At 36.3% G+C, this 26,623-nt stretch overlaps 1 protein-coding gene across 1 annotated transcript in view; it reads left to right on the top strand.

The window, feature by feature from the left end:
* Nucleotides 1-26,623, top strand: part of LOC150088192 (adhesion G protein-coupled receptor G6-like) — a 127,177-nt gene that overhangs the window by 46,680 nt on the left and 53,874 nt on the right. Inside the window, exon 3 of the mRNA XM_090370065.1 lies at nucleotides 303-565. Coding sequence (XP_090226191.1) covers nucleotides 303-565 — 263 coding nt within the window. The remainder of the gene's footprint in view (nucleotides 1-302; nucleotides 566-26,623) is intronic.

Genomic DNA, 26,623 nt, shown 5'->3' with positions numbered 1-26,623 from the left:
GCTATCAAATTTAATTTTCCAGTTTTCTAAATTTCCAGATTTTCTGTTTGTAGCTTGGAAACAGAAGCATTTATAAAACATTTTTAAAAACTTTAAATCCTTTTTATGCAATGTTTCAGCTTCTATGAGAAGCAGAGTCTTTGTAAAGGAAATATAAAATTCAAATTCATTTATCTGTAACTTTTATTTTAGACTATCTAGGATAAGTGATAGTTGAGGAAAAGAGATCTGGCTATATTATTGATTTGTATAACTTTGCAATATTAACCTTTTTTTTTTTTTTTTTTTTTTTTTTGTTTTAGAAAGTGGAGAAAAGGACATGGGCACCAGACATTGTGCAACTTGTCTGTGTCATTATTAGGAACATTGGTTATTTTTCTAGTGGGGATTGATCGGACTGATTCAAAGTTGCAGTGCATGATGGTTGCTGCTCTTCTTCACTATTTTGTAATGACTTCATTTGCATGGATGTTAGTAGAAGCTATTTTACAATATCTTCGCTTTGTCAAAGTTGTAGGTACCTATATACCCAGATTTATGTACAAATCTGCTGCTTTTGCTTGGGGTAAGTTTACTACAATTTAATTTATTATTATGATAAAGAAACAGAATAGTAATCATTAACTGTTTAATCTTAATTAAATACAATTATATAATATTTAACTGTTTATTTAAATATAACTTTCTGTTTAAAAGTTATATTTAAATAAACAGTTTCTGAAACACTTAGGGTAAGCAAGTCTTTAAAAATATCTTGATTTATAGAAGTGGGGAATCTGAGGCCCATGTGGCAAGTTTCCATTCATTCTTGCAACTAACAAATATTAAAGAAAATAGTTTGTAAATGAAAGTAGAAGCATATATAAGATAAAAAGAGGGAGGACATGTAGAGAATGCAGTCTGGTGGCAGTTAAGTTTATGGTGCCACTGCTATTGCCTTAGTACCTGTTGTTGTTGCTCTCTGTCCTGTCCTGTTCAGTTCTTTTTCACTTTATAAAAAAGAATTGAACAGGAAAGAGGTGAGAATTATTTGCATATGTTCATTACACCTTCTTTATTTTTCTGTAAAATGAGAATAAAAATACTTCATATTTGGATTTTGCCACCTTTTTAGGGTGGCAAAATCTAAATATAAAGAGCTCACCCTTTTCAGTCAACATTGAATCAGATGAACCCTGGATGATATTAATATCAAATGATAAGAGTTTTACTATAATCTTATTTGATTACCTGCTGACCAACCTATATCTAGCCAATCAACAAAATCTTGGGAGGGGAGGGGAACTGAAAACTGTTTATAAAAGTAAAACTACAGCTGAATAATGGAATTTTCATTAAGGTAACAAATAATTACTTACTTAATTCTACAAGGGAACAGATAAAAAGTTGGTTGGAATAAGTTACAAATAAGTTCAACCTTGAACATTGCTGCTTCTCCAACACCCTAAAAACAGTATTTGAACTGTAAAGAAAATTGCAGTTAAACAAAAGACCTTGTGCTGCAGTTAGTGTTTTTAATTAGTTTTAATTTTAGAAATTTTAACTCTTTTTGCTGCTTGGTGAACTTAACTATTATGTCAGTAACCACTGTATCTATTATGTCAATCTCCTAGCCATGTTTCCAGCCATGGAGGAACTTTTATATGTACTTTGTTTGTAAGTGTGTAAACCAGAGCTATTGTGCTCAATATGTAATATGTTGATATCAATATTTGTAGAAGAATGAGAGAAATTTACCTCAATATGATACTCTCCAGAAATTAAAATGAATATAACATTAACACAAAATGATTACAGTAAAAAATTAATTGAAAACAATTAAAGAATCAGTTGAACACAATTAAAAATTTAATTTAAAAAAATTTTAAATACGTTTTACATAAATTTTGAAAAACAATTTTCCTTCCCAAAGCTGACATTGGTTTTCGACCATATGTTGTGATCAACAGGAATGAAAATTATGGAGTATGTGTGAGCATGAATCTTAAATTGAGATTATTTGTCTTTTCGCATACACGTAAAAGACTATGAATTGGAGATTGGATATGGATGGCAAATGTTATTAGAATTCTCATGTAATTTAATTTCGACAGTTTCTTCAATAAATAGTCCACTAAGTATTTAGTTTAGTCCACTAAGTATGTATTTATTTAGTTTCTGCAATAAATAGTCCACTAAGTATTAGGTACACTAATTATTTATTAATACTTAGTGTACCCAATTACATTGGTACACTAAGTATTTTGGCCTCATTGAATAAAAAAGTATGTTTTTTGTTAACGGCATGAAAGGCTAATTCTGACGCTGCTGAACGAGAAGCACGAACTGAGGACATGTGCTGTATAACCCAAAAATTCAGCAGAAACTGTGTTGATCCTTGATAAGACGAGTCACAATCACTGCAAGAAATGTTGTACACCATGTTATTTATTAGTGTTGCAAAAGAGGAAAGGACTGAGCGATTGTTCAGTATAGCATGTAATTTCTGTATTGGTCTAGCCACAATCTTAAATTTGGTATCTTTAAAGAATATATTAAGCTGTTTGTGCCACTGTTCAATGTATGGGACAGAAATAAAGTATTTTTAATGTTACTATTGTTGGTTGGTGTAGTTTTATGTATCCTATCCTTAGCTTGTACCCTAATTCGTTTTATTGTAGCAAGGGGTAAACACTGTTTATTACATACTCTGTAATTTTCATTCCTGTGATCACAACATACAGTCGAAAAGTGTTGTCAGCTTCAGAAAGGAAAATCGTTTTTAAAAATTTGTTAAACTTTTTTTAAAAAATTAAAATTAATTTTTAATTAATTTTTAATTGTTTTCAATTTATTTTTTAATGTAATCATTTTGCATTAATGTTATATTCATTTTAATTTCTGGAGAGTATCGTATGGAAGTTTTCTACATATCATATTGAGGTAAATTTCTCTCAAACATTGAAATCAACGTAGAATGTATTGAACACTATAGCTCTGGTTTATACTATGAAATTCATATTTTGAACTCTTGTTGACTATTTCATTTACTTCCTTCCTCTCCAGGCATAACCTATTGATAACACAATTTTGGGGGATTTTTTTAATAGCTTGGTGCAAAATTATATTAGATTAACACCAAGATACTTTGCCCAAAGATAACATATTTCTTTCTTGAAATATTGCCTTCAAAACAACATTGTTCCAAAGTTTGCCAGGGTCAATTTAAATCATAAAATTTTGGGCATAAAGCAACTAGCACTTGTCACATCGCGTAATATAGTTAAACTTATCTTAAAATCTCAGTATTCTAATAAACAAAAACACCTTTCCCAGGTTCGCGACAAATTAAAAAATTATCTACATCCAAACAATTGGTCTGTATTGAAGACCTCCATAGATTTGCAACGTGAAGCACAGGCCACACCACAGAAATAAAAAACAGACACATTAACAAATTGAATAAATTATTGCAGGTATTAAGACAAGTTCATACACATTGCCGTGAGCTTTTGGCCAAGTGCATACAAGTTGTTGACACCCCTCCCACATGCGTACAATGTGGTAACACACAATCAGAATACTTCAGATAGTTCTCGAACACCCCCTTGCCCAATGTGCAACGTACCTACATATCAACAGGTTATAAATCTTTCTCGTATACGCTATCACATGACCTGCTTTCCTCCATCCCCTGTCCTCCTAGATTGATATGTCTAGGGTCTTTATCCCCCCCCACACTTTCCGCTGTTTTAAAATCAGGAACTCGTTTTCCGATTTTAAAACAGCTGGATGGGGGAATAAACACCCTACCTAAACTTAGCACCCCTTCCTTGACGACACAAAACAATCATCAGAAACAAAATGCATTCACAATAATCACCCAGTCACAGAACTCAACTGTACAATCACTCTGTTCTACAACTACATCTGTGTGGAGACAAGGGATACCCAAATAATAGATTTCAGCCGTGTTGTCAGCTTCAGGAAGGAAAATCGTTTTTCAAATTTTACGTTAAACTTTTTAAAATTTAAAATTAATTTTTTAATTGTTTTCAATTTATTTTTTACTGTAATCATTTTACGTTAATGTTATATTTGTTTTAATTTCTGGAGAGTATTAGTAGTATTAGCAATGGCCATCTGGTGCAAGGAAGCCTATGGCTTATGCTGAACAAGCCAAAAAAGAAAAATAAATAAATAAAATAATAAAAATAAATAAATAAATAAAATAATAAAAATAAATAAATAAATAAAATAATAAAAATAAATAAATAAATAAAATAAAACAAAATAAGAATATCATATGGAAGTGTTCTATGTATCATATTGAAGTAAATTTCTTTCATTCTTCTACAAATATTGTTTGTAAGTATATATTTGGCAGTAATGATTTATTTTATAATATTACTTGAACCTGATTATTATATTAACAATTGGAATTAATTACAGCCACTCCCCGGTTTATGTAATACTCGACTTAGGAAATTCGACTTTATGTAAGTTTTTGCCGGCTGGTGCAAACTTAAAAAAATCGTGGAAATGTATTTTGCATCCCGAGGAATAAATGGAGGTATCGTGAAAATATCGTAATGTGAACCCAATAACATGTTGTTTTTTTGGTAATTCTTTCCAAAACCTCGGAAGTTGAAATTTTCACTGTATAACTAAGCTATTTATCTCTCTAAAAGGTTATTTTTATAATAGAAATTGCACTACACTTTCAATGTTATATGTTCTGTTATAAGAATCAATTTTGAATGCCTTTGTGATATTTTTCTAAAACACATTCCTGGAGCTTACTACCATAAAACAATAAAAACAATTTTCACGGCCCCAAGTGCCAAGCGATAGTGTCCAAGCGATTTTCCTAAGTGATATATAGTGATTTCGTTATATTTTCTTTCCAGTGCTTTTCTCATCCTTATTTCTTTATAAGTGGTTCTGTACTTAACAGAGCCTAAGTAAGAACCCAGAAAGGAAAATTACCTTTCTTTTCCTGGTATATTTATTAATTTTTGCACTAACAAACTAACCTCTCCAACCCCTTGGCCACTAGGTGGCACCGCTCCTGCCTCCACGTGGCGGGGCTGGAAATCTGGGAGGAAAAGCTCTCACTCCCAGGGCTAAAAGGAGCAACAATGGACTGTGACGCATGTCCACCACTAGAGCCAACAGGCTCTCAACATACTGAGACCCGCAGAATGGAAGACGATCCCAATCTTCCAAAAAGACTGAAAAAGGATTGTAACAAATCAGAACCACCAGCTGATTATACATTCTTTATCGACTCAGCCACTAAGCAGACTCTCTCCTTTTGTCATCAAGAGATGTCTGGAGAATGCAGCAGGTACACCGAAAATGGTGAAAAGGCTCCAATCAGGAGATCTTTTAATTGAGACTACTCAAGCAAGGTATTCAGAATTTTTACTAAAAATGTCATCTATAAGCGGAATCCCAATCATAGTCTCACCACATAACACCTTGAACTCCTCAAAAGGAGTAATAAGTGAGTGGGATTTGTTGAACATAACTGAAGAGGAGATAGTCATGGAATTACTAGAACAGAAAGTAACTCAAGCAAGAAGAATTATGATAAAGAAAGATGACAAACTTGTTCCCACACGTAATATTATATTGACCTTTAGTTAGTATGAATCAGAGCTGTAATACTCAATATGTTCTACGTTGATAATGATATTAGTAAATTAATAAGAGGAGTTTACCTCAATATAGTACGTGGAACACTTCCGTATGATACCCTCCAGAAATTAAAACGGAAAAAACGAAAAAATCGACAACTTACCGGTACATTAAAGTAAAATATAAATAATTAAAGTAAATTATAAATAATTAAATAATCAATTTAACACAATTCAAAATCAATTCAAAACAATTAAAATTCAAATTAACGCAATTAAAAGAATCTAACGAAAATATTCAAAACGATTTTCCTTCCTGAAGCTGACAATGCTTTTCGACCGACTGTCGTGATCACAGGAATGAAAATTATCGAATCAGGCTAAACCTGCAACTTAAATAGTGATTATGTGTCTTCGCGCATGCGCGTAAAGGTCCACGCATCGGAGATCAAATATGGCCGCCGAACATTAACAGAATTCTCGTGTAATTTAATTTCAACGGTTTCTGCAATTAATAGTCGCGTATAATTACGTTGAACGTTAAGTATTTTGGCCTCGTTAAATAAAAAAGTATGTTTTTCGTTAATGGCATGAAAGGCTAATTCTGACGCTGCTGAACGAGAAGCACGAACAGAGGCTTCGTGTTGATTTACACGGATATTAAGAGAAAACCGCGTGGAACCCTGATAAGACGAGTCGCAATCACCGCAAGAAATGTTGTATACTAGATCATTAATTTGTGTTGCGAACGCCGAAAGAACCGAGCGATTGTTCAGTATAGTGTGTAACTTCCGTATAGGCCTAGCTATAATTTTAAATTCGGTATCTTTAAAGAATCTGTTAAGCTGTTTGTGCCACTGTTCAACATATGGGACAGAAATAAAGTATTTTTTGATATTACTATTGTTGATTGGTGCAGTATTTTGTATCCTATCCTTAGCTTGTACCCTAATTCGATTTATAGTGTTAATGGGATAACCCCTGTTCAAGAATCTGCTAGTTAATATTTGTATTTCTGAGTCTAAAGCAGAATCCGTCGTTGAATATTTATAGGCATTTAGAAATTGATTAAAGATAATCGATCTTTTGTAGGTGAACGGGTGGTAGCTATTATAATGTAGAAGCATACCGGTGTTTGTGGGTTTTCGATAGATGCTAAATTGTATTTTGTTCGAGTCCCGGGTAAGCGTGAAATTTAGAAAGTTTAATGACTTAGTATCCGTATCTTCCCTTTCCAATGTAAATTTGAGTCTAGAATGAATATTGTTAAACGAATGTAAAATATCTTGGATAGTACTACTATCGGTAATAACTAGAACATCGTCTAAATACCTCCCATAGTATGTGATACGGGGACGAAAAGGTGTCAAATGTATCTGCTCAATCGTTGAGAGATAGATCTCTGACATTAAGCCACTCAGGCTCAAACCCATTGGTAATCCAAAAATTTGTTTGTACACCTTGTCTCGAAAGGTGATGTAGTTAGCCTCAACTAATAGTTTAATTAAGTGAAAAATCTCCTTTATAGGCAGCTTCGTATAATTAATCGGTGTCGAGTTTTTATTTAACATATCCCAAATAATATCTAATGTGTATTCAACGTTTACATTCGTATATAATGATGTAACATCTAATGAGAATAAATTGTCATTGTCGCCGAGTCTACAGTCTTTAAGATTATTAAATAATGTATCGTAATTCTTAATCCCAAATTGTATAACCTGTCTAAAAGGTTTTATAATGTTATATACATGTGTGGCTAAGGCTGAAAATGCCGAGTTCCTGTAGGAAACAATAGGTCGAATCGGAAATCCAGGCTTGTGTAATTTTACCTGACCAAAAAGTGCAGGAATATTGTATGTTCTGGACTTCAATTCCTTCAACTGAACCATAGTAATGTAGTCGTTTTTACGATATGTGGTTAACGTTTTATTGTATTGATTTACCAAATTGGTAAACAGTGTCGGGTCCACTTCACAATAAGTGGAGCTATCAGATACAACTGAATCTAACTTATTAATATAATCATGTTTATCTAGTATTACCACTGTATCTCCTTTATCTGCCCTCTGTATAATAATGTCCTTATTTTCTCGAAGTTCTCGTAAAGCTGAACTGTCATGTGTATTCAATTTAGGAAGTCGTGTTTCTTTTATGTTATTCACTACTTGGTTAACTTGTTGAATAAATACATCTTTTTGTGGAACACTACGAAGTCCAAATTCAAAATCAATTACGCATTGTTTTTTTGGCAGCTTTCGAGGTGGTAAATTATAATTTAATCCTTTGGATAAAAGTGAAATCTGGTCCTGCGATAGTGTACACGAGGAAAGATTTGTAACCTGTTGATGTGTCGGTTCGTTGGATACTGGGTGAGGGGGTGTTCGTGAACTAGCCGACATATTCTGTGGTAGTGCGTTATGTGTCTGTGGGGGGGATGTCACCCAACTCGTGTGAACTTGGTCGCAAGCTCGCGACAATGTGTTAGAATTCGTATGAACGTGTCTTGAACTATTCGATAATGTTTGCAACTTATTAACGTGTCTGTTTTTTATTTCTGAGGCTTGTGCTTCCCGTCGCAAATCTATGGAGGTCTTCAATACAGACCAATCGTTCGGATGTAGATAATTTTTTAATTTATCGCGAAGCTTCCTAACCTGGGAAAGGTATTTTTGTTTATCCGAATATCGAGATTTTAAGGCAAGCTTAACAATATTACGTGATGTCGCCAGTGATAGTTGTTTTATGCCTGAAATTTTTTGATTTAAATTCACCCTGGCAAACTTCGGAACGATGTTGTTTTGAAGGCAATATTTTAGGAAAGAAATATGGTAACTTTGGGCCGAGTACCTTAGTGTAGATTTAATGTAATTTTGTACCAAGCCATTCAAAAAATCTCCCATAATTGTGTGTATCGATTGTATACTACTGGAGAGACAGGAAGTGAATGAAATAGTCAATAAGAGTATGAAAAGTAATTAGATAGTATGAATCAGAGCTGTAATACTCAATATGTTCTACGTTGATAATGATATTAGTAAATTAATAAGAGGAGTTTACCTCAATATAGTACGTGGAACACTTCCGTATGATACCCTCCAGAAAATAATTTCTGGAGGGTATCATACGGAAGTGTTCCACGTACTATATTGAGGTAAACTCCTCTTATTAATTACTAATTGACCTTTAGTACACCGAATTTGCCAACCTCAGTTAAAGCAGGCTACCTAAACTGCCGTATCCGCCCATACATTCCAAACCCTTTAAGATGTTTCAAGTGCCAAAAGTTTTGCCACTCCCAGACAACATGCAAAGGCGAAACCACTTGTCCTAACTGCGGGTCAAAAAACCATTCACAAACAGAGTGTACTGCAAAGGCTCTGGAATGTCCAAATTGCAAGAATGACCATCCAGCATACTCAAAATCATGCGAACTCTGGAAAATTGAAAAAAGAATACAAAAGTACAAGATCGAGAATAAGGTCACATATCAAGAAGCAAGAAAGCAAATAAAGTCAACTGTCCCAAAAACCACGTACGCTTCCGTTACACTAAAGTGCCAAGCTGTTTCAACCCAAACTGAGGCATCAGTTCCGCCCAATACATCCATTGCAGAATGGGCCCGATCTGTGCTATCAACATCTCAACCTACCACTAAACCATTCTAGTTGGTGAAATAAGTAATACCCCTATCACAGTTCCGCCTAAAATAAAATTATGTGATAAAATGTCAAATAAATCACGAAGGCAACAAGCCACTGAAATACAAAAGACAAACTCAAATAGAATGGACTCTGAAAATATAGTTACACACGATGAAACAGTCCTTGATCTTCATGCAGAAGATGATATGGAGACTGGATTTTCGTCAGGTCAAACTGATGACATAGAAGAGAGTACAGATCCCGGACGTCCCAATTTCCCTAAAAAGATAAAATGAAATATGACCGTCAAAAGCAAACCACTCACAAGAAACAGACAGACTCGCCTTCCCTCCTCAAACCCCGATAATGCAGAACATTGTTCAATGGAATTGTAGAGGTTTACGCAGCAATACCGATGACATCTATGATTTACTCTCCCGATATGGTCCTATAGCTGTTTGCATACAAGAAACTAATCTAACTCCACAAGTAACTCCATCAATCAGAAATTTTACATTTTACAGAAAAGATAGAAACTCCTCATTATCCGCACGTGGAGGTGTCGCGATTCTAGTTGACAGTAAAATATCCTCTAGAAACATTCCGCTCCAAACCCACTTAGAAGCTATTGCTGTACGTGTATGGGCAAACCCCAGGGGCTCACATCTGGTGAGTATGGTCTTGGCACACCCAGGGTCCTCAGCTGGATATCATCATTCTTCTCTTTCTTGGTGATTTCCTTCTACTCTCTCTCTCTCTCTCTCTCTCTCTCTCTCTCTCTCTCTCTCTCTCTCTCTCACACACACACACACACACACACACACACACACACACACACACACACACACACACACACACACACACAGGGTAACTCAAGAAATTTTTTTTTGGCTGGTGCAGCATAAGCCTCAGGCTTCCTTGCACCATATGGCTAATAATAATAATAAAATAATAATAATAATAATAATAATAATAGTAGTTGGGAAAATTCTAACTCTAGTATCTCTGTACAAGATACCTAACAAGATGTGCACGTTTAAAGAACCAGAAAACCTTATAAGACAAATACCACCTCCTTTTTGTATCCTTGGTGATTTCAATGTGCATCATCCATTGTGGGGATCAGACCACATGGACAATAGAGGACACTTGATCGAGACGATAATAGACCAACTGAATCTAACATTATTGAACACTGGTGAAAAAACTTATACTCACCTTCCCACTGGATCAATGTCAGCAATTGATTTAACTCTCTGTTCCCCCATATTATATCCCAGTATAGAATGGACTGTATTGAATGACACACACAATAGTGATCACTTTCCAATCATATGCAGAATCCAAACGCTTCAAACATCATATCCTGATGATCGCTCAAAATGGAAATTCTCCAAAGCAGATTGGGAAAAGTTTTCAACCCATCTTTCTTTTAATAGCCAATTGATCAGACTACAACCCATTGATGATGTCACAGAGCATATTACCAGGCAAATACTGACCAATGCCTCCGAAGCAATACCTCAAGCCTCCACATGTAAACACAAAAACCTTAAACACTGGTGGAATGAAGCTTGTACCAATGCCAAAAAGGAAAAAAATAAAGCTTGGAACCTGTTCCGGAAGTTCCCAACTACCAACAACCTAATTCAATATAAAAGGCTAAAGTCAAAAGCTAGACAAATTAGAAGAAAAGCCAAAAAGGAATCATGGATACAGTTTGCCTCCACTATTACAAAGGATACTAGCAGTTGTCTCTCTGGAAAAAGATTCAGCAATTAAATGGGAAATATCCACCACTTCCTTCTCCCATCTTAATCAAAAATGGACAGGAAATTTCTTCTGAAGAAGAAGTAGCTAACACCCTTGCAGAGAATTTCTACCAAACATCTGCCACGTCAGCATATGGCAACTCTTTTCTTAAAATCAAAGCTTCGGCCGAAAGGTACAAAATAAAATTCCATACTACCCAATATATTGCCTATAATCAACTGTTTAACCTATTTGAACTGCAAACAGCATTAAACAGATCACCCAACAGTGCAGCTGGACCTGATGGTATATATTATGTAATGCTGAAACATATAAACAGTGTAGCCTTGAATTTACTATTAATGTTCTATAATCGGATATTTCTTGAAGGTACATATCCATCTTCATGGCATCATTCCATCATTTTAGCCTTTCCTAAACCAGGAAAAGATCACTCACTTCCAGAAAATTACTGACCTATTTCTCTAACTAGCTGCCTAAGTAAAATCCTAGAAAGAATGATACGCAGATGGCTTACCTGGATTCTTGAAACTAAAGCACTGATGAACAACAATCAGTTTGGTTTCCGACAAAACAGATCCACTTTAGATCTAATGGTGAAAGCCGAGACTAACATCCACAATGCTTACGTCAGAAATGAACATCTTGTAATGGTAAGTCTTGATATAGAAAAGGCTTTCGACACTACCTGGAGGTATGGCATATTGAGAGAACTTCATTCCATAGGATTGCGAGGGCACTTACCAGAATTCATTAGAAGTTTTCTTCAACACAGAACCTTTCAGGTCCGCTATCAATCTGTACTTTCTCGGTCCTAGACTCAAGAAGAAGGTATCCCACAAGGATCAGTACTGAGCTCTACCCTTTTTTCACTTAGACTGAACACCATATCACACAACATCCCAAACACTGTAGAACTATATATGTATGCTGATGATCTAACTATATCTTGCCGTTCACAAAATATTCATACCATTGAAAGACAACTGCAACTCTCCATAAATAAGTTGGAGACATGGGCAATGCAGAATGGATATCGTTTATCAGATCAAAAAACAATTGCAGTTCACTTTTGCAAAAAACGTAAGCTATACCCAGAACCGGAACTCATATTAAAAAACCATTTGATCCCTCTCACCAGTAATCTTTGTTTCTTAGGCTTAATATTGGACACCAAACTGAACTTTGTTTCACATATCACATACCTCCGAACTGTTTGTCTAAAGAAACTTAATATACTTAGGTCCATTTCTGCTATGACATGGGGAGCTGATAGATACACTCTATTACATTTGTATCGTGCTATTATCAGATCTCGTTTAGACTACGGTGCTATCGTATATGATTCAGCTAGGAAAAGTGCATTAATCAGACTTAATACTATCCAACACAGTGCCCTTCACACTGCTCTGGGCGCATTTAGAACATCCCCTGTTCAGAGTCTGTATGTAGAGGCACACGAACCTCCACTTCACCTTCGAAGGAAAATGTTGCTTCTAAATTATGCAGCTAAAATTCAAAGCCTTCCAGACCATCCCATTCGACCGTTGCTTTCGAACCCTATGTGGACAGCATTCTATAACAGTAAACCGACTGAAAATAGACCAACTGGCATTAGACTAAAAGATTTGCTTCACACCTGGAATATTGATTTTGATAACATACTTCAAGAGAGCAATATTCCTAATCCACCCTGGTCTATAAATCTCCCTGACTGTGATACCCACTTTCAGCAATGGGGAAAGAACTCCCTGGCAGATGAAAATATCAAACAACTACATAAAGAACATGCCCTCAACAATATACAAAGCTACCAAATATATACAGATGGCTCAAAAACAGGTTCTGCCGTTGGTGCAACAGCTGTCTTTCCGTCTTTTACAGTCTCCATATCACAACCAGTTGAATGTAGCAGTTATACTGCTGAGTTATATGCAATCAAACTAGCCTTACAGAATATTAACACTCTCCACAATGCTAGCAGTATGATATACACTGATTCATTGAGTGCAGTGTCTTCTTTGGGCAATCAATTTTCAATATCACAACCAATCAAAAAACAAATCATTTGCTGTTTAAACCATCTACGAAGTAGGAATCATTCAGTAAAATTCTGCTGGATCCCAGGGCATTCTGGTATCTTAGGCAATGAGAGAGCAGATCAGGCAGCCAAAAAACAAAACAGTACAACACCAGCAAATTACCAAGTACCATATTTAGAGGGGAACAGGTATCCTGTGTGTTATCAGACACTCAGCCTAAAACACTTATGGATCCAATATCTCTCTATTACAGAAGATTTAGGAGAAGTCCGGTTGGCCTGCCTCCCTAAAATCCACTCAGGCACACCTTCTCGATGGTAAGCCCTGTTACGTCACTTAGGTGGCAACGAACGTGTAGAGTGGTTCTCTTCAAGACGCCTGGTCAGCGTGAAGAGGAAAAGACCAAACCCTTAAGTAATGAGAGCACAACAATACAAATGGCCCTCAGTCCCCAGCAGCTTTCACTCTCCCTCTTACGGCAGCGAGAGGATCAGAGTGGAAGCAGAGGGTGCTAAGAATCTCTGGGTACGACCAGGCTGCCATGCACGGAAATTGAACTTGGCCTGTTATAACGTACGATCACTCATCGGTGAAGACAGGATATTAGAGCTGGAAAAGGAATTAGAAAATGTGAATTGGAATATCATCGGTTTGGCTGAAACAAGAAGAAGAAATGAGTCACTTATAAGTCTATCAAGTGGAAGTCTGCTGTACACCAATGGAAACAGTGAAAGGAGTGAAGGTGGAGTTGGGTTTCTGGTCCATAAAGATTTAAAAAACAACATTTTGGAATTCAAAAGTACATCACCAAGGGTGTCAAGACTAATACTCAAGATTTCTAAGAGGTATAAGCTAAAGATTATAATGATTTATGCACCAACATCGAGCCATGATGATGAAGAGGTTGAAGAAATGTACACTGAAATTGAGAGTCTTCTAGATGAGCAGAAAACCCACTACACTATTATTATGGGGGACTTCAATGCTAAGGTTGGAAAAAGGCAAAACAGCGCAGAAAGAGGAACTATAGGAAATTTTGGAATTGGTGAAAGAAATAAAAGAGATGAAAGACTTGTGGAATTTGCAGAATCTCAAGGACTGTCAGTAATGAACACTTTTTTCAAGAAAAGGGTGAACAGAAAGTGGACATGGAAGAGTCCAAATGGATTAACAACTAATGAAATCAACTTCATCCTCACTAACAGAAGATATATTGTGAATGATGTTACCGTCCTGAATAAGGTAAATGTTGGAAGTGATCACAGAATGGTAAGATGTACACTTGATATAGATGTAGGAAAGGAAAGGAAAAAACTGACTCGAGTAAATAATACAAAGGTCTTTGAAATAACAGAGGAGGAGAAAAAACAGTATGTACTGGAACTTAAGAACAAGTTTGAGCTTCTGCAGACTGCTCAGGACCAAGATATCGATGAGGAATATTACAACTTTCTGGAAGTGATAAAGCCCAAGAAACCTATAGGGAAACAGAAATCCAAAGAAGAAAAAATTAGTCAAGAAACACTTGTCATGATGAACCAAAGATGACAAATGAAGAGCAAGAAAAACACTGACAGGGAGAAAATTGAGTATACTGAGTTATGCGAAGCCATTAGAAAGAGACTCAGAGAGGACATAAGAAGATTTAACACAAGAAAAGTAGAACAAGCATTAAGGGAAAACAAAGGATTTAAATCAGCAGCCATGAGCAGTAATACAGAAAGACAAATGATACTGAAACTAAAGAATAGCGATGGTGTACTTATAAACACCAGAGAAGGCATAATTCAAATAGCAGAAGACTACTATAGAGAATTATACAAGGAGCGAGGGAATGATACCAGCAGTGGGGAACATAGATTGCAAAGTAGCAACACATACGACATACCGATATTCTTCCTGATGAGGTAGAACATGCATTGAAGAAAATGAAGAATCGGAAAGCCCCGGGGGAAGATGAAGTTACTGTAGAGTTGTTAAAATTGGGAGGAAGAGACATAACACAAAAACTGGCAAGGCTCTTCACAAAGTGCATTAGAAAAGGTGTGATGCCTAAGCAGTGGAATAATGCAATCATAGTTTTGCTGCATAAGAAAGGAGATAAATCAGAAATTGGAAATTATAGACCAATTAGCTTGTTATCCCATATCTACAAGTTGTTCACAAGGGTCATTACTAACAGATTAGAAAGAATACTTGATGAGAATCAACCGAAAGAGCAAGCTGGCTTTAGGACAGGATTCTCAACTATGGATCACCTTCACGTAATATCACAGCTAATGGAGAAAGCAAATGAATATAAAACACCATTATGCCTGGCATTTGTGGATTATGAAAAGGCATTTGACTCCATACAGCATACGGCAATGTTTGGGGCACTGGAAAGACAAGGCATACATACATACTCCATATATTATGATTTTGAAGAAAATATATGAGAGTGCTACATCCTTTATTAGACTAGACAAAGACAGTAGCAAATTTAAAATCAAGAAAGGAGTTCGACAAGGAGACACAATATCTCCGAAGCTGTTTACTGCTGCCCTTGAGGAAGCTTTCAGAAAATTAGACTGGTCGCAGAAAGGAGTCAATGTGAACGGAGAGTACCTAAACCATTTACGATTTGCAGATGACATTGTGGTCATAAGCCACAATCCCAAAGAATTAGAGGAAAATCTTAATCAGTTATGCATAGTTAGTAAGGATTTTGGACTAAAGATGAATATGGCTAAAACAAAAGTAATGATGAACAAGTATGCCACGGAAAGGGAAATAATGATTGAAGGAGCAGTAATTGAAAAGGTGGAGTCATATACTTATCTGGGACAAGTTATTAGCTGTAATAATGATAAATGGCTGGAAGTCAAGAGAAGAATAAATTTTGGATGGATAACATTCAGGAAATATAGCCACATACTGAAGAGCAATATCCCAGTTTGTCTGAAACGTAAAATAATGAATCAATGTATACTCCCCACCATGACTTATGGAAGTGAAACTTGGGCACTCACCAAAAGAATGGAAGAGAAGCTAAGAACTACACAGCGAAGAATGGAACGAATTATATTGGGAATCAGACTGTTAGATAAGAAGAGAAACACATGGATTAGGCAGCAAACTCAAGTAAAGGACATTCTTATCAAAACTAAAGAACTAAAATGGTCTTGGGCAGAACACATAGCTCGAAGACATGATGACAGATGGACTAAGAAAATAACAGAATGGTACCCAAGAGGGGCTAGAAGAAAACCTGGAAGACAAAGGCGGAGATGGATAAATGAAATTCATGAGTTTTTGAGTAGTAAATGGATGGCCAAAACAGAAGGAACTGGAAAGTTGCTGGAGAGGCCTTCATCCTGCAGTGGATTGAAAATGGCTGATGATGATGATATAGAGACTATTTGAAGCATATTAAAAAAGTCAATGTTTCAGTGGACAGAAATATGGAAGGCACAAAGTAATAACAAGTTGCTCCAAATCAAAGAAGAACCAGCGTTATGGATTTCCAGCTTCAGACAAAATAGACAGGAAGAAGTTGTACTAGCAAGACTAAGGATAGGACACACGCACCTAACCCATATGTTTCTACTCATGGGGGATGACCCACCTCGATGCATGCATTGTACACTACCGCTTACAGTCAAGCATATGCTTTAGATTGTCCTCACTATTCCCATTTCAGAAGTACTTTCCATTCTCAATCACAACTGCAAGAACCGTTATCTCTTAACCACATGATTGGCAATAGTGCTAACCTAGGTACACTCTATACCTTTCTGAAGCAAATACATATATATGAATTCCTCTAATGCCAAAATGGAACACAGTATATTACTTTAGGATAATAATATAGGATCTGGCACATTTTGGCCTTAGCTGCCCTTGTGTGCCCTTAAACTCCAATACTAATACCAATACCAATACAATTTTCACTTTCCAGTTTATTGGGCTTTTCTGTTAGCACAGTCTATTATAAATGGATAGTAAACTCGATCTTATTGCATTTGGGATAATCCTGATAACTGGAATTCTGTGGGTTTTTACGTTATGGTATTATGGTGAAATGAGTTCCCCTTCACTGAAATCTTCAATCATATAAAAAACAAATTTTCAGAAACTTCTGTTCATTCCTATTTATGTATTACAATGATGAAGGGAAAGTGACCAACAGAAAGTGCTAGTGCTTGCTAGGAAATGAAACAAAATTGATTTAGAAATGAAGATGATTAATTAAGAAGTATGAAGCAGGACAAAGTTTGTCATCTATTGCACAAATTTATGTCTCACTGCTTCAACAGTGAATACTATTTTAAGGGACAGTGCACGTATAAAAGAACATGTTAAAGGATCAAAGCATTTAAGATCAACAGTGATCACAAAACAGTGTTCAGGTGCTATATCAAAAATGGAAAAGCTATTAATAATATGGATGGAAAATCAGATTCAGAAGCAAGTGCCCCTGAGTCCAATAGCCATTCAAGCAAAAGCAAGAAGTATTTATGAAGATATATTAAGGATAAGTACTGCTAACCCCAAGCCAAATTCGTGTCAAGCAATGGATGGTTTAATAGGTTCAAGCATCATGCTGGTTTCCAAAATATTAAAGTATGCCGTGAAGTCACCAGTACCAATTCTGCAACTGCAGAGAAATTTTGTGATGTGTTGGAAAAAACCCCTTCTAAATCTTCACAGCCCTCAACTTCCACAGTGGCATGCTCAGCAACTGGAGAGTTAATTCTGGTAATGATGCTAGAAAGGTAAAACTTGCTGACGTTATGCCTGTCTCCTCTCTTTGTAATTTTATAATTTTGAAATTTTTGTAAATTTGTGCACTTAGCATTAGCATTAGCAGAGGCATATTGCTTCCGTAGGGTTATTGCTTCCGTAAAGGCGACTACGATGGACTGAGACAGTATTTAAATTCTATACAGTGGGACCAACTGATGATGTTACCAACAGCAAATTCAAAATGGGAAGCATTCAAATAACTTATCTTGGAAGCTACTAGGCTTTACATACCAACTAAGAAATATTGTTCAAGGTTTAGGCCAAAATGGATGTCAGATGAACTAATGAGGCATATGGCAGAGAAGAAAAATGCATGGGATACTTACAAATTAACACATGACACAGAAGCCTATGACAGATACAAGTTGATATGCAACCAAGTTACAAAGGAGGTTAGGCAGGCGAAGGCAGATTACGAGAAATCCTTGGCAAGGGATGCAAAGAAAAACAGCAAAGAGTTCTTTACTTATGTAAACTCTAGAAGGAAGGGGATGAATCAGATTGGTCCACTTGATATTGATGGGTCAACTGTTGGTGATCCTGCTCAGGAAGCTAACAAACTAAATGAATATTTTGCATCGACATTCACACATGAGGAGTTATTCAGCAAGGGGAATGCCAGAGGTGTATTCAACTCTAGCAGTAAGCTACAGAATCTTGAAATAACTGGGAGTAAAGTGGAGGAGAAACTGTTGAAGATAAACACAAGAAAGGCACCCGGGGTGGATGGGATCTATCCAGTTATATTAAAGGAGGCAGCAAAGGAAGTAAGCAAACCCTTAGCCATGATTATGAGAGCTTCCTTCGACTCAGGGGAGGTACCCATAGACTGGAAATGTGCAAATGTGACCCCAATTCACAAAGGAGGATCAAAGGCTGACACAAGTAATTATAGACCTGTGAGCTTAACTTCTGTTCCAGGAAAATTAATGGAGGCACTGGTTAAAGAAGCACTGCAGGATCATTTAGACAAGACTTCAGTTATAGCTCAGACACAGCATGGTTTTGTTAAGGGGAAGTCTTGCCTGACCAACCTGATTGGATACTATGATGCAGTCACAAAAGAACTGGATGCAGGGAATAACTTTGATATTATATACTTGGATCTTAGAAAGGCTTTTGATACTGTTGCACATGGAAGACTGCTACACAAATTGGAGCAGTGTGACATTGGAGGCAAATTGCTGCTATGGATAAAGGGGTGGTTGAGAGGGAGAAGACAGAGAGTGGTAATCAATGGACACTGCTCATCGTGGACTAATGTTATTAGTGGAGTCCCTCAGGGCTCAGTGTTGGGTCCATTATTGTTTTCTGTATTTATAAATGATATTGATGATGGTATATCAAGCTTAATGTCCAAATTTGCAGACGATACAAAGGTTGGCAGGGTTGTCAAGGACACTACTGACACTATGCTGCTGCAACAGGATCTGGAAAGGTTGAGCAGATGGGCTGAGAAGTGGCAAATGAAGTTTAACATTGACAAATGTAAAGTACTACACATGGGAAACAGCAACCCCAGAGCAACGTATCAACTCTGTGGTGCTACACTGACAGTGGTAGAGAATGAAAGGGACTTGGGGGTGGTTGTGCAGGCAGATATGAAGTTCTCTGAGCAGTGCAGATGGGCTGCAAGAGTAGCTCATGGAGTATTGTCAATGATATACAGGAATTTTTCCAGCAGGGATAAGGAGGTGATTATTCCATTGTATAAGGCAGGGGTCAGGCCACACCTAGAGTACTGTATACAGGTCTGGAGGCCTCATTTCAAGAAAGATGTAGAGCTGCTGGAACGAGTACAGAGAAGGGCAACAAGATTAGTGAATGGAACAAAGGGGTGCTCTTACGAAGAAAGGCTTAAGTTTTGCAAATTACAGTGTCTGGAGACTAGGCACCAGCGAGGTGATCTGATAGAGGTGTATAAAGCCTTGAATGGTTTAAGCATGCTCAATGCTGATGGGATTCTTCCTCTAGCTCAGAAAAATCACCTGAGAGGGCATAAATTCAAATTGAGGAAAGACAGATGTAGGATAGACGTGCGGAAATTTGCCTTTAGCCAGCGGGTGGTTGGTTGGTGGAACAGACTTCCATCCCTTGTGGTGGAGGTTGATAGCCTAAATAAGTTTAAGGCTCAGCTGGACAGGTATTTTGAACGAACAGAGGGATGAAGTGGAAGTGGGTTTTTTTTTTTTTTTTGGCTGATGCTGCATAAGCTTGCTTTCTTGCATCAAATGCCTCTACTAATGCTAATATGATGCAAGAAAGCAAGCTTATTCAGCATCAGCCAAAAAAAAATAAAAATAAAAAATAAAAATAAAAAAACACACAACTCCCATTTCACCCCTCCGTTCGCTCGAAATATCTGTCCAGTTGAGCCTTAAATTTGTTTAGGCTATCAACTTCAACAACAAGTGATTGAAGTCGGTTCCACCAACCAACCACCCGCTGGCCAAAGGCAAATTTCCGCACATCTATCCGACATCCGTCCTTCCTCAATTTGAATTTATGCCCTCTGAGCTGATTATTCTGAGCAAGATGAAGAATCCCATTGGCATTGAGCATGCTCAAACCATTCAAAGCCTTATACACCTCTATCTGATCACTTCGCCGGTGCCTAGTCTCCAGACTCTGTAATTTGCAAAACTTAAGCCTTTCTTCGTAAGAGCAACCCTTTGTTCCATTCACTAATCTTGTTGCCCTTCTCTGTACTCGTTCCAGCAGCTCTACATCCTTCTTGAAATGAGGCCTCCAGACCTGTATACAGTACTCAAGATGTGGCCTAACCATTGCCTTATACAAGGGAATAATCACCTCCTTATCCCTGCTAGAAAAATTCCTGTATATCATTGACAAAACACCATGAGCTACTCTTGCAGCTCGTCTGCACTGCTCAGAGAACTTCATATCTGCCTGCACAATTACCCCCAGGTCCTTTTCATTCTCCACCACTGTCAGTGTAGTACTGCAGAGTTGATACGTTGCTCTGGGGTTACTGTTTCCCATATGTAGTACTTTACATTTGTCAATGTTAAACTTCATTTGCCACCTCTCAGCACATCTGTTCAACCTTTCCAGATCCTGTTGCAGCAGCATAGCGTCAGTGGTGTCCTTAACAACCCTGCCAACCTTTGTATCATCTGCAAACTTGGACATTAAACTTGATATCCCATCATCAATATCATTCATAAACACCGAAAACAACAACAGACCCAACATTGAACCCTGAGGAACTCCACTAATAACATTAGTCCACGTTGAGCAGTGTCCATTGATTACCACTCTCTGTCTTCTGCCACTCAACCATCCCCTTATCCATAGCAGCAATTTGCCTCCAATGCCACACTGCTCCAATTTGTGTAGCAGTCTTCCATGTGCAACAGTATCAAAAGCCTTTCTAAGATCCAAATATATAATATCAAAGTTATTCCCTGCATCCAGTTCTTTTGTGACTACATCATAGTATCCAACCAAATTGGTCAGGCAAGACCTGCCCTTAACAAAACCATGCTGCGTCTGAGCTATAACTGAATTCTTGTCTAGATGATCCTGCAGTGCTTCTTTAACCAGTGCCTCCATTAATTTTACTGGAACCGAAGTTAAACTAACAGGTCTATAATTACTTGTGTCAGCCTTTGATCCTCCTTTGTGAATTGGGGTTACATTTGCACATCTCCAGTCTATGAGTACCTCCTCTGAGTCCAAAGAAGATCTCATAATTATGGCTAGGGGTTTGCTTACTTCCTTTGCTGCCTCCTTTAATATAACTGGATAGATCCCATCCACCCCAGGTGCCTTTTTTATGTTTATCCTCAACAATCTCTCCTCCACTTTCCTCTCAGTTATTACAAAATCATCCAGCTCACTGCCAATGTTTACTTTACCTACAACATTCTCCTTCCTGAATAACTCCTCATGCGTGAATGTAGATGCAAAATACTCGTTTAGATTGTTAGCCACCTGAGCAGGATCCTCAACTGTTGAACCATCAATATCCAGTGGACCAATCTGATTCATCCCTTTCCTTCTTGAGTTTAAATAGGTAAAGAACTCTTTTCTGTTTTTCTTTCCATCCTTTGCCAAGGATTTTTCGTAGTCTGCCTTTGCCTGCCTAATCTCCTTTGTGACTTGGTTACAGACCAACTTATATCTATCATAGGCTTCCATGTCACCCATTAATTTGTATGTATCCCATGCATTTTTCTTCTCTGCCACATGTCTTATTAGTTCATCTGACAACCATTTAGGCCTAAACCTTGAACAATATTTCTTAGTTGGTATGTAAAGCCTGGTAGCCTCCAAGATTAGTTCCTTGAATGCTTCCCATTTTGAGTTTGCTGTTGGTAACATCATCAGTTGGTCCCATTGTATAGAATTTAAATACTGTCTCAGACCATCATAGTCGCCTTTACGAAAACAAAAACCCTTCCCTTTACCTCTGATGGCAGTTACATCTTTGAGTAAATCCCACTTCAACACACTGTGATCACTGCCACCTAGTGGTTCATTTATCTGTAGATTCTTAATGCATGAAGAATCACTACTGACAACCAGACCAAAAGCACCGCTCCCTCCCGCCGCCCCACGAACATGCTGATGTAGAAAACAATCATCCAATAAATCCACAAAAGCCCTGCTAGTGTGCGAGTGACCAACCCACAAATTCCAGTCAACATCTGGGAAATTAAAATCCCCCATTATAAGACTCTCTGATTTACTGGCCCACTCTATTTCCCTGTACAATATCTTATTATACTCATCAGAGTTATTAGGCCTATAGCACACTCCTACTCTCAATTTAATTCTTTTTTAATTCTTCCTGTGAATAAATAATTCTATTTACATGTTTGTCGAACATTTCTTTTTTGCTCCAATCAAATTTGCGAGTGCTGCATAAGCATTTAGGTTAATTCCGATTTATGTAGAGTTCCATGGAACGTGACCCTTACATAAATCAGGTAGAGGCTGTATTATATTAAAAATAATAAATCATTATTTATTAAAATTATACAAATATTAAATGTATTTATTGTGTTGTGCAGTGAATAATACAGGCCTATTTTGGAGTCCAGCAAATTGACTATTCTTTGGTAATTTGTATGTTGAGTTCAAAAATGGCATCTGTTTGTCTCTATCACATATAAATAACATTTTTGCAAAGTGTCATTATTATTTTGAATAATGACACTTTTGAATCTTATAATAATAAAATATGCAGCATCAAGTTTGAATAAAAAATTCAAAAATGATGCTGCATATTTTATTATTATAAGATTACTGATTACTTTATTTTCTAGTATGATTGCAAACAAAGAACTTCTCGCAAAGGTTTCTGCCTTTTGTCATTCCCTCGATATAGTCAAGGGAATGGCAAATAGTCTGAATGCAATGTACATTAGACTTTCAGAATAACGGCACCTTCGGGGGGGGGGGGGATTTCAGGTGCTATTATTTCAATTTTTCTGTTATCTAGAAAGTTTTTATTTTTAATACATTTAATACAGAAATAATGAGGCTAAATAAGAAATAGAGAGATTAAGAATGCAATTTTATTAACTGCACATAAAAAACAAACATGTTGACGATCCAATGTTATATCTGTCATTAATATATTCCTACTTATTCTCTGTTCTATTTTCATTATTATATCAAGTTTAGTCTGCGCTGATAGCACAGTGGTATCGTCACCATCCTCCCTTCACCTGGTGACGATACCATCCTCCCTACACCTGGTGGAAAAGGCCCGGGTTTGAATCCCATCGTTGAAGCGAGGAACGTTTATGGACTTTTTTTTCACTCTGTGGCTGAGTTAGTTGGTCTCAGGCATAGATAGCAAGGTCCAGAAAACAGACACATCAACCAGAGAACACATACAATTTAAATACACAGTATACATGGTTATGTGAATTAACTTTTTGGGTGACCCTACTTTAATAGCTTGGATTATATCAAGTTTGTCACTAAGCTTTAATTTTGTTCTTCTCTTCTTCTGTGTATGAGGTTTATTAACTTTAGGAGCCATAATGAGAGGTTTTTAATTTAAAATAAATGTAAAACAGCAGTATAATCCATGATATCAGTACAGAATTCACTTTCAAAATGGCGAATGTAAATAAATACAGTAATCACGTGACTTGCCGTTTTCTTTTTTCGTCACTCCAAGACATCTGTACTGTATGTAAACATCCAATCTCAATGTTAGCTCAAATGTTCTGTTAGCTTGAATGTTCCATTATTTGGGGTGCCGTTATTTCGACAATCTACTGCATTGGTTTTCAACCGGGATGCCGCGTAATTTGAGGTTAAGTTACTTAAACTTATTTTTTTTTAAATTTATATATTTATTTCGTTATAAAAAGGGACATCCTTATTTTTGTGTTCCGTAAACCACAATGATAATATTTATCAACTGATCATTCCATTTACAATTCCAAAATAAAAAAATTACAAAAACTTAACATTATAAAAGATAACAGTTTCATTCATACAATATTACATTATGGTTAACCTTTTTTGCTACCTTGTCAAGCGGGACTCGACATAACACAAACATATGCCTCAGGAATTATGTATTGAAATCAGCTCATCGGTATCATATAACATATTTTTATATATATACAAATTCAATAGATATAGCATAAAATGGTACCTATCACGACAGTTTAAAATTCAAAAACAATGGCATGAATATCTGCAACACACACACAGCAATACCCCGCATCAGATAATTGGTACTGAAACTGTTCCGTATTATGAGAAGCTGTGCTGATTGAGGCATAATTATAATTGGTTTTTAATTGAATGTGTACTAGAGAAACAGTCTATAAACAATTTGCGGTTGATAGCCAATTAAGAGGATTTGAAATTAAAAATATTGCAAAAAATTTATTAATGAAAGGTAACATCATTAGAGATGAGAAAAAAGCTTTGTTTATTTAGGTATTTCAATAATAAAGTTCGGTGAAGTCGTCTCTTCTTTTTCTTGGTGTACAAGTCTCTGTAGCATCAAAACCCATCTTGATGCAATATTCAACATCCGGATCTCCATTCATAATTGCCTCGCAGGTTAAGTCAATCCCCCCCTCCCCACAAAAAACTTTCTCCAGTTCTTTTGTTGAAATTTCTTTTGGTGCTACTTCAGTGTTATCCATGTCAGAATTGTTTTCCTCTTCTTCATTTGCAGTTTGCTTGTCAATTTCAAGGAGAGTTGCATCATCTAAGTCATTTGCATGTGAGTCAATGCAGTCACATACATTGGTAGTGTCAAAAAGTTTCAAACCCTAAGTTTTTTCCAATCTTCACAATGTCTTTGGCAATTGTCTGAATTCGTGATTCAAAACCAGTGAAATAATTTGCCAAATGGGGCAAAACATGGTGCCAAATGGAACACATGTTGTTAGCAGTGATTTCTACCAAGATGCAAATATATTTTTGATCGGATTTAAAGGGGTAAAAAATAAATTGTGAAATGAAAAACTATCATGTCATCCTGTCAGGATGGAATTAAGAATACCGAACACTGCTACACGTTGCTGGTGACTGCCTGAGGGTAGCTATTGGCGCATGTGCATGTGCCAATAGCTCCCCTCAGGCACATTTATTTGCACATAGTTATTGGCACGGTTACATGAGACAATAGAATTGCAATGTAGCATATATGTAGAGTACTTGTCTAGGCTGTTGAATGAGTTTTAATATGTACAGTAAATTTTTGATTTAAACTTAATTGAAAACTGTGTTATAGTGAAACCCGTGCTGTTTGAGACCGTGCTAAGCAAGGTATTGCTATATATATATACGGCCAGATGCCCTTCCTGACGCCAACCCTCATCCTTTATCTGGGCTGCGGATATGCGGTGGTCATTCCCTGACCTTCTGCATCCTCTGTATTTGGTGGTCACAGGCTCGAACCCTGCTCTAACCAGAAAGTGTGTGCTACGCACTGCTGCTCCTGACCACCTGGCTACAGAGGCACCTTTTATATATATCGTATGAATCAGAGCTGTAATACTCAATACGTTCTACGTTAATATTAATATTTGTAAAATAATAAGAGGAGTTTACTCATTATAGTACGTAGAATCACTTCCGTATGATACTCTCCAGAAATTAAAACGAAAAAATCGACAACTTACATTAGAGTAAAATATAAAATAATTAAATAATTAAAACCTATTTAACACAATTCAAATCAATTAAAAATCAATTAAAACAATTAAAAAATCAATTTAACGCAATTAAAAAGAATCTAATGAAAATATACAAAATTATTTTCCTTCTTACTGACAACGGTCGAAAAGCGTTGTGAGCTTCAGGAAGGAAAATAGTTTTGAATTTCATTTTCCCTCTTACTGACAACGGTCGAAAAGCGTTGTGAGCTTCAGGAAGGAAAATCGTTTTGAATATTTTCATTAGATTCTTTTTAATTGTGTTAAATTGATTTTTAATTGATTTGAATTGTGTTAAATTGATTTTAATTGTTTTTAATTGATTTGAATTGTGTTAAATTGGGTTTTTAATATTAATTATTTATATTTTACTCTAATGTATTTGTCGATTTTTTCATTTTAATTTCTGGAGAGTATCATACGAAGTGTTCTACGTACTATACTGAGGTAAACTCCTCTTATTACTTTACAAAAACTTATATATATATATATATAATTTTTTTTTTTTTTTTTTTAGTTAATTATAATACCAACTAGATAAATTGGAGAATTTAGCATAAAAGTATTAGGGGTGAAATTATACTCATTAG

Source organism: Mastigoproctus giganteus, chromosome 3, assembly GCF_048544385.1.
Source record: "Mastigoproctus giganteus isolate SK-2022 chromosome 3, ASM4854438v1, whole genome shotgun sequence".
NCBI classification, from domain to species: Eukaryota; Metazoa; Arthropoda; class Arachnida; order Uropygi; family Thelyphonidae; genus Mastigoproctus; species Mastigoproctus giganteus.
Note: the sequence above shows the minus strand (reverse complement) of the source record. Positions and strands in the feature narration are given on the sequence as shown.